Source organism: Crocuta crocuta, unplaced genomic scaffold (genome assembly GCF_008692635.1).
Source record: "Crocuta crocuta isolate KB4526 unplaced genomic scaffold, BGI_CrCroc_1.0 scaffold167, whole genome shotgun sequence".
Taxonomy (NCBI): Eukaryota; Metazoa; Chordata; class Mammalia; order Carnivora; family Hyaenidae; genus Crocuta; species Crocuta crocuta.
In genome coordinates, this window is record NW_027532406.1 from 12,899,995 (window position 1) to 12,910,388 (window position 10,394).

The following is a 10,394-nucleotide window of genomic DNA, read 5'->3' on the forward strand; positions in this document are numbered from 1 at the left end:
CTGTTAAAGAGAAAGAAGACCAAGCAGTTAGACGAGTTAGACTAAGGCAGGAGGTTTACATAAAGGATAGGAGATAAGGGAGTGAGATAGGCTGTCTTAACGTTCCATGTGCACTTTGAGCTGGCAATTCTGCCTCTACAAATATATAAGGAGACAGTCATGGGTATGTGCAGAGCAACAAGAATTTCATACAGTTTTGGGAAAACAGAAGTAACCAAAATGTCCAACCATAGAAACACCTCTACGATAAAACATAACGCAGGCAGGATGAAACAGTGTAGAACCTTTTAGGACACGGAGACACTGTTGCAATACATCTGCACAACTTTAAATCAAGAAGGCAAAACGTTAGATTTTGTTTTTATGGAGAAAAGGTATATGCATATGAATTGTCTCTGCATATATGATATACACTGGCATACAGATATATCAAAGTGCTAACAGCAGTTATTTCTGGGTGCGAGGAAGAGAAGCAGCTTACGTTTGTCTCCTTTTTGTTTGCAATGCCTGCATTTTCAATATGAACATGGATAGCATGGAGAATAATAAAAACAACAGCAATGAAAGTTATTTAATAAGAAAAGAAATGGAGACTGGGGTAAACAGTTCACTGGATGCTTGCCGACCACATTGTACTTGATCCAGTAGGCATGAGGGTTTTGAAGAAAGGAGGGCTACAGGCTGAAAGCCAATATTTTAAAAGGGTCAGAAGCATAAACATGTTAGAAATTACTGAAAATTTAGAAAGCAAGTGGAGAGGTACAAAGGAAGAAATTTTGCGGCAAGGCACGACTCTGGGATTTCAGGGAAGAAAGAAGGCCACTTCAGCCCAGCACACTAGGTGGAAACACACAAGGTGAGGCAATCAGGAAACCCAGAAATGGCAGCACTGTTTGCTCAGCCCCTACAGTGCATGAAGCACATCGTAAAGGCTTTGGAAACCCACCATTATTCCAGTCTGTCCTAAATAAATATATTTATTAAAATGGGGTAAAAGTCCAAACCTTAGCTTTTCTCTGCAGTGACCTGTACAAACTATAGACTTAAACACATAATGCTGGAGGAGAGAAGGGGAGTGCATCTTTGACATTTAGGAAAATTAATGTTTTGCAATAAAACCTCACATTTGAAGTACTCTAAAAGATAAACGAGCTGTTTGGAAGAATCAGCGTCAACACTAAAGAGAATTAAACCTAAATGCCCCAATCAAATATCTGCTCACAAAACCCCCTGGAAAAGTCACATCAAATCACATGTAGGATGTATGTGCTTTGTGCTCCGAGGTGATGCCATCGTGATAGCAGCTATAATAACGGCCTGCAGTCAGTAACCATGCAGCGGCTCGAGAGATGAGAGGTGGAAAGCAAACAGAAACATTTTAGAGTTACAAGAGGAGGGAAGCATTATGTATCTCCCGTTGGAAGGGGAACTGTTGAATCGAACCTCATTTTAAAGCATATTAGAGGCACGGAGTCAATGTTGCACTCCTATCCCCAAATGCAAAAAGATTTATTGCTCCAAGTTCATCAATCCATCTATGATACCAGAAATTAATGGGTTTGCAAAAAGCCAAGGCTCCCTAAAAGACTTTCTCTAGTAGTCCCCAGGTATGTAACCAGAAACTAAAGGTGAGATACACGTGTGCGTGTGTGTGTATCCACTGGAAGCCACCTCCTGTTTGATATATATATATATATATATAGACAGAGAGAGAGAGCAAAGGATTCAGACTTCAGCTAAACTTCTTTCATCTTTGGTTATCTATCCATCATATGGTGACCATCACAGATAGTTCATTGTGAAATTAATATTTCTCATTAATGAAGTAATAAATAATGAAACTAATGAAATAATAAAATGAACTTATGGGTTGATTGCTTTCTCCATCATGGTCTTTTTACCATAGATATGACCACAGAGTATCTGATTAAAGACAAAATACCAGAAAAACAGAAAACAAAAACAAACGAGAAAGCAAGAACAGCTGGAGTCCAGGAGGATGACAATGCTTTAAACTAACACATATGATAATCTAGGGAATACCTGTCAGTCTTTATCTTATTTGATCAGAGCAGGTTAAACAAGTTAGACACCAAGCTGGTATTCAACTGTGGACACTTATTGAGGCAAAACTCAACTGGTGCAAATGCTATAGTACACAACTATAGGAACGACAGAAGCTACAAAAGTACAGCACTGGCATTGAGCCATAGAGACTCCTGCCATCTTAGTTGACAATGATGTTCATTAGATAATAGTCTACTTTAACACTATTGTTTAAAAAAAAAAACAAAAAAAAACCCCAGGTGACTAAAATTCAGGAGTAGTGGCTGAATAACATATTTTCCCTCCTTCTTGCTCTGAGAAGTAGAAGTCCAGACCATACAGCTGGTATTAGACAGAGAGTCTTATACTTTAGTCAGTGTTATGTTCTACCTGTAGCCTGCCAAGCCCAAAGGATGTGTATCGCAGTCTCTCTTCCACTGGAAGCCACGTCTTGTTTGGGTCTAGGTTTCTCAGCCCAGATGAGCTCATAAAATATAAATGGGTAAGCAGGTATAAAGGAACACTCAAAGTGGATCCTAAGATGAGTAACCAGGATGGTGAGGGATCTGTCATTAAGGAGAAGGAAAATGTCCTGTTCAAATCTTTAGAACATCTTGGATACAGACTCTTGGAAGTGTGAACTCACTCCTGCCAAAGGTCCTTTGGGCTTTCACTTTACAGTGACATGAAGCAACCTTGTGAGGAAACAGTCATGTTGGCCCTTGGACAGCATGCTTGTCCAGTGTTAACTGTACCATGATGAGCTTCTTTAAAGAATGTGTGGTTCATACAACAATACTGTCAGAGGGACCTGCAAGAAAATCCTTTAGAGAGTACCTTTACAAATTTTTGATAGAATCCATATGTAATTGATTTCTATTTTGAACTCAAGGATACTGTAAAGGCCAGATCTGTTTCAGTGAAGGGCCCATCTGTAGGGATTCCTCATGATATTCATGACTAGAATAATTCAGCAATATATCAAGCAATATAACTTCACAAGTTTCTACCTTAAGGAAAATAGCACAGCTAACCCAGAAATGGAAGTCAAAATATAAACAGCAAATACAACATGAGACTGCTTGGTATACATACAAAGTTTACATCTAGGAAGGAAGGAAGGAGGCAGGAAGGAAAGGACTGTCATAATAATCAGCATGTCTTCAACCCTAGTAAGTTCATTAGATGTGTTAGGTGAAAATTCCTCATTATGATAAACCATCAGCACCTTAGCCTGCTTCATAATGGAGACATTTAAACTGTTTTCTTCAAAGCAGAGCAAGAACCCTGACCCCATCCACACCCCAGGAAGCAGCTTGACATATCAAACTCAAAAGAGATCTGAAATAACCATCTGAAACACAAGGTCTCCAAGATTTCCAAGCAAAGATTATAGTTAATTTCTGACTAAACATACTTGAGAAGTCATTTACACTACTGGGCACTTATAGCCCAGCTTATTTTGACAAAATTTTCAAGAGGAAAAAAGTTATACAACATAAAAAAATATCTATATGTAAAGACACTTACAAAACATACATATATTTTATATTTAATATATACATAATTTGTATATATGTATATGCATATATACATGTATATATAATATATACACATAATATATTTATAATATATTTTAAAATATGATACATATGTTTTATATAATATATACACATTATATATACACAATATATACACATATAGAATATATATTTGATATATTATATATGCATATTCTATATGCATAATTTATATATACATATTTCTAATATATTTAATATATGTTACATATTTAATATATAATATATGCATATATTTTATGTATATATACACACAATATGTAATAGATATATTAAAGCAAAAACCAACAATAACCAAAACATGGAAAGAGCCTAAGTGTCCATCAACGGACGAATGGATCAAGAAGATGTGGTTTATCTATACAATGGAATACTACATGGCAATGAGAAAGAAGGAAATCTGGCCATGTGTAGCAACATGGATGGAACTTGAGGGTGTTATGCTGAGTGAAATAAGTCAGGCAGAGAAGGACAAATACCATATGTTTGCACGTATAGGAGGATTAGGAGGAACTTAATGGAGGACCGCGGGGGAGAAGAAGGGGGGAAATAGTGGGGGAGAGGGAGAGAGGCAAACCATGAGAGACTCTTGAATGCTGAGAACAAACTGAGGACTGATGGGTGTGGGGGGGAGGGGGGGGGATGGGCATGAAGGAGGGCACTTGTGGGGATGAGCACTGGGTATTGTATGGAAACCAACTTGACAATAAACTATTTGTAAAAACAAACAAACAAACAGAAGGATTTTAATAACCATCTTCTATTGAGGCAGGTAGTAATCAGAATAAACCTTGCCCTAAACTAGACCATTTGACTCAGGAAGTTCAAAAGGGACAAATAAACTAATATCATACCACACAGCTCCCTATCATATAGAAACTCCTTCTCTCAGTAACATGGTGAAAACACTAGGACTTCAGTATCACAAATGCTGCCATTGACACTAGCTAATTATTCCCCAGTAGATCTTCTAAAAAATCCAGGGAGATAAAGCAAGGTACACACTATTACACTGATTTTACATCCAAGCAACCTGAAGGTACAAACACCTGCTGATTATTCCAGGGAGTGACAGATCTGCAAGGCAGGTAGAGCCAAGATTCTCCTGCCCTCCCATCCACTGCTCTTTCAACCCTCATGCTGTCTATTCCCCAAAGTACAGTAAAATCCGAGCACCAGAAGGGACAGGGGAAGCCACACTTTCTCAGTCTGATGGGCCTTTAGAAGCAGAAATTGAATTGAGGGAACCCCCATCATTAAATTCAGCTGTACCCACACCCACATCCTTTGGTCTCTTTTCTCAATTTCAGCTCAGACACTTCTATCTTTTCTTTCTTTTTCTAGAGACACATTTGGAGATGAAACCATTCATAACTGCCCATCCACAGACAGTTTGTGGCAGCATAATTGACAATGAGTCTGCTGCAAAAAAATAAAAATGCTGTTTTAATAACCTTGGCCTAAAATACATTCTGTTGTATGCCTCAAAGGGTTTCAATAAAAAGTCAACCTGTAGAGACATATTTTCTTGGCTTAAACAACAATCCAAAGCATATAAATGTAGTCCAACTATAATGACATATTTATAGGCCAATAAAGCTTACTCTGCAGCTTTCATACTTCACTTAAAGGAACTCTGTAAGAAGCAGTGTTATATAAAATAATTTGATTTTTTTCAAACTATAGCCCAAGGAATAAAAAATGCAAGTCTGCTATGTTTAACCGATAGTGTTTATATTCCTTAGTTGCTAAAAATTTCATAAAATGAAATAATTCTTCATTTGACTACTTCCAACTGCCATACCAAATATGGATATCAAGTCCACTTTATTACAAAAGCTAAGTACTGTAATTCTAAAGACAAAAATAAATAACTAGAAGCTTGTGTAGTGAATGATTTAATCAACCCGATTCTTCTGGAAAAACAGGTTCCTGTGTTCGTTATGCTTATGAATAATACATTCCTTAACCCCTCTATTTTAACACAGTTCTTTCTTCTTTTTTTTTCTTTTTCTATAAACTTCAGTATGAAACTGTTTGACAGAAGGTAAAACATCTCACTGAGTAAAGTCATAATTTGAATCGGTTTCATACTGAACTTTCTTTCTTTGAAAAGGACAAAGAGGAGGGAAGGGGATGAAGGCGCTCCAACACATCTCAGGAGTGTTTTTGAAGATTGTTGGCTTTCCCACTACCTAGATGTGTCATGTTATCACCAGTCATTTAGAATCTTAAACGAAAACTGCAGAGATTTTATAAAAAGCAAACATGATATCCGCAAATATTGTCCTTGAAGGGGAAGGGGATAAAAAAATAAGAGCTGTGATTTGAATCAGAGCAGTTATTGGAAGCTGCCATTTGGGGCAGAGTTTCTCTTTGCAGAGTATTAATTTGTTGGCAGGCACACATTTGTGAGAACGTTCTTGTTTTTTTTACTATTCAGAGAGGGACAGGAAGTGACACAAACTGGGATTAAAGGGAGCTTATTCTACCTAAACGTTGAGCAAGAAGAGTTCCTTAATTAGCTTTTAGAAGTTAGAATCCCTTCTTTAAGAGTCAACCTAATTAGTTTGTTGTTATTGATGTTTTAATGTGATGAAATACTTCAGTTAAAAAAATAACGTACGGGAGTTTTATTTTAGCCACAGAAAGGTGAGATCTTTCCATTCTTTGCTTACTTCCACCAGAAAAAAAAGGGGGGGGTCTTAAGTAATCTCAGAGTTCATCTTCTTTCTTTGGTAAGAACAATGAGGAGTTGGAAGTGGAGGAAAAACCTAATAAGTGTGTGAACTTCCATTAACAATGTGGTATTGGAAGTGGTTTCAGTGTGGCCAAGAGAAAGAGAGATAAGAAAACCACTGTGCAGAAAGAAAAGTACAGACAACAAATATTTTGATGTTGCAGACAGAGAAAGGAAGAGGTTGAAGAGAAAGTTGCTGGGACAGGAATGCGTACAGCAAATGACACCCCCTATCTCCCCAATATAAATCCTAACAATGTAGACTTGTAAACCTTAGATCAGGCAGATAATGGAAACTCATTACATTAAGGAAAGTTTTTGTTTCTCTTTCCACATTATTACAACACAGTGTGCATTCCAATTACAAAAGCTATTTGTCTCAAATTCCCCACAGTTCATACCAACTGAGTAGAATTTCAAGGCCCCAAATTCTATCCTTAAAGGGGTATTTTACATTAAAAAACAAAAAAGGAAAAGTACATGGTGTTTCTTGTTCACCAGAGGAGAGCCTCCCAATCAAATCTCCTGTTGATTATTTTCCCTTCCTCAGCGCTAATTGTAGTGCTGTTTCCCANAAAAAAAAAAAATTAGAATCACCTAGAAAGTCTTTTATCAGTACACATTCCTTGGCCTTGTCTCAACCTCAGTGAATGAAGAATTTGGGGAAGCTGGACGTGGCACTCAGTATTATTTTCCAAATTCCCCTGGTGAGTCTAATGAACAAGTAAGTTGAAAACCACAGAGTAGTTTGAATATTCACGATAAATCAATTTCTTCTGCAATCAGTTATTAACAAATAGATCATGGACATTTTTTAGAATTCAGTAAGATCAAACCCTCTAAATCTTTTGCTAAGATTAAGAGATTGAGTTTCTTTTCATATTCATTAATAAACTATCAATTTTAAACAGAAAACAACTCCGCTATAAATACTCTTGTTTATATGTGCGACATCAAGCTTAACCATCTACACATCCTTTTGTCCCCTGTGGGTTTCCTGTTTAGGTTTTTATTAGTAACAGTATATTCCATAACTAAAAAAAAAAATCAAACAAACAAAAGAAATGTTTTAATGTTAAGGAAAACATAAGACAATAGCCATAAAACTTAGATCATACATTAGGAAAATAATACAATAGATATATTATTCAGCATTATCACAGGTCAGAAGACTGGTCATTTGTGTTCATAAAATTGGGAAGTGTGCTAGGATATACAGGAAATTTAAGTAAGAAATCGATTTATTGGCTTTATAATAAAACCACCAGATTAAATAATTTTCTCTAAATGTGCACATGACAGGCTGCCATGTCCAAAATACTACCGCCTGACATCCATCAAAAGATGACAGGAAACTGTTAGTCATTGACTCAAACTGCAAGAAAATATTAATATGATTCCCAAAGCACAGTATGGCTCATCACAAATCAAAATCTCATGAAAGACAGTTACTGGTGTTATGTAGTCTTTTTATGCCAATTAAATAAATTGTCTAGGTTTGTCGTAATAGTTAAATCCTAGGTTAAAAAAACAGGAAGTTGTCACATTAAAGCATAAAATAGGGCTATGAAAATCAGCATTGTGCCAGAATGAAAGAAAAAGATGCCTTAATATGTTAAAAGTGAAGTTCCTCTTTGCCTAAAGAGGAAATAACTAGTCTAAATCAGAGGTCAACAACTTTGGTCTTGAGCAATGTTAGGAGAGTAAGTCACTGAATGCCACAGGAACATACAACCAGAAGGAAGGGGAGAAAAAGAAAAGGAAACAAAAAGGCACTGGAGAAGAAAATGTCAAGAAAAAGCAATAGAATTAATTATGGAGCCCCTCCTATACACCAACCATCACTGTGCAAAACCCTTCATATCTTACTTTTCAGTGACCCTGTAAAGTTCCCACATTTTTCAGATGGGGAAACTGAGGCTAAGAGGTTAAACAAATTACCCAGAAAACAGTTCACAAGCAGGAGAGTCAGGATCCAAACACTGATTAGAAAAACTACTACAACTCTTAAGGTCTCCTTTAAACTTACAGTGGAATAAGGGAAAGAAGGAAAGAAAAAAAAATACATTCATGGTGATCACCAAGTGCTAAAAGCCCAGGGAAATCTATGCCATGAGTTGCTAACCAGTGGCTTCTCCACACTGACACTGCTCTCCTGCTCCACACGAAGTAACTCACCTCTCTTCCTCACTTCACTTTCCACCCAACATAAAAACATGAAATGCTGGCACAGTATTAACAGATGTCATATTTTCTACTTAGAACAAATATTTAAACTCTTCATTAGTTCAATTTCAGGTGCCCTAATTAAGTCTCATGCCTCCACACCAACTGGAAGCTTCCTGAGGTCACGTGTGCTATTCCCCAGGTTCTGGCACAGGGTTCCACACAGAGAAGGCCCTGCGATCCGGCAGGTAACATCCATCCCTTACACACCCAGGCTACCTGTCCATACGTGTTCCTAGGACCCTTTGAGGTTAAAGGAATCTTATGTATATGTAAAATTATATATACGGCAGGTTTCCAGAAAAGTCTATGAACAAAAAAAGTAGGTTACTGTATCCGCCCACATGTTAGATTTGGAAGTACAAATTCTATTTACCAAGGTCGGCCTTTTCCTTGAGAACGTCTTTGAAGTTGAGCCCACTGTTGAGGGTTGACTGCCTGTACTTCAGCAGGGCTTCCTTCTGTCCATTCCTTCCCAATGCCTCGGTTTTCACCGACCCAGCCTGGAGGCCACACCTCCACTTGGAAAAATCGGAATGTACCCACTTGACCAGGTCTTCAAGCTTCACGATTACCTTTTCGGAAACAGCAATGACTTCATCCTACAAGAGGTGGTCAGGGAAGAACAAAAATATTATTGGTGGTTGAGAGGCAAATGATAAATTCTCAACAAAGCCCATCTGAAATATCATTTGAGTGGTTTAGCCTTAAGCGAGCAAACAATATGTTTTTTGGTGACACAACATCTCTAATAGCTCACTTCACTTCAGTGGGTTTTCACTGCTAGCTGTCTAGTTGAAAAATAATTTATAAGGTATATTTGTTATATGATTAGAGCAGTAATTCTAATAGCCATTTTTAATGCCAGTTGCCAAAGCCCATGCTGCCTATCGGACCACTTGGGTGAAAGCTAATTTTTAGGTGCAGTTAATTGCAAATGTAAAAAGCAAGAACTAGGTGACTAATGGTTAGCCTGCCTCTATATAAATGATCTAAGTAAATCTGGGATTCTTGGAACTCTGACTCACCCCCAAATTCCTATGTTTATGGTACATTTTCCCTTGGCTTATACACAAATATTGAATTTAACTTTTGTCCTAAAAATTAAATAAAACTGTGATGTAATCCCAAAAGAAATACTTCATAAATGTTATGTGCTTCCCACTGAAAGAAACTTACACATTCTCATGTTTCTTAAAAACTTTGTAAGTTGAGAAATGAACTGATTTTTTTTCTTTTAATACATATGGGGTAAGAGGAGAGAGGGTCAGTGAGGAGAAAGCCTTTGAATCTAAAGAAAAGTAGCTGAAACTTAAGTTTCTCCTATGGATCATAAATTTGAATTTTAAGCATTTCTAATTGCTTCCAGGAAAGAACCAACTTTTCTGACTCAGAATTAATCGAGCAAGATATTTAATAGATATCCATCCATGGAGTAAAGGAGGGGCTCTCCTACCCAAAGATTCTTTGGAAAAGGCTTAAGAAGATCATCTCACTGGGTTTTAAGTTAAATTATTTGAAGCATTTGACATTTCAACTTGAACCGACTTCTTTCATTTCTTTTACTTCACATTTCTAAAGAAAAGCTTAGCTGTGAAAACCCCCAGGCTTACAAAATCTTAAAAATATTTTTGACAAACAACAACAGGAAGATGTCTCTAAGCTATTAAACAAAAGGAATTCATAAGTGATTTTGGCTAATTTTGCTGTTAAACATGACTCTTTCCTCCTTCTCTGCCACCTCTACACACACACACACACACACACACACACACACACACACACACAGCACTGCACACATC

The 10,394-nt window shown here is 37.1% G+C and overlaps 1 protein-coding gene across 2 annotated transcripts in view; it reads right to left on the reverse strand.

Annotated features, from left to right (window-relative positions):
- ARID5B (AT-rich interaction domain 5B) overlaps positions 1 to 10,394 on the reverse strand; it is a 180,654-nt gene that overhangs the window by 140,120 nt on the left and 30,140 nt on the right. For both annotated transcript variants that reach the window (XM_077778729.1, XM_077778728.1), the window contains exon 3: positions 8,969 to 9,194. In XM_077778729.1, coding sequence (XP_077634855.1) covers positions 8,969 to 9,194 — 226 coding nt within the window. The remainder of the gene's footprint in view (positions 1 to 8,968; positions 9,195 to 10,394) is intronic.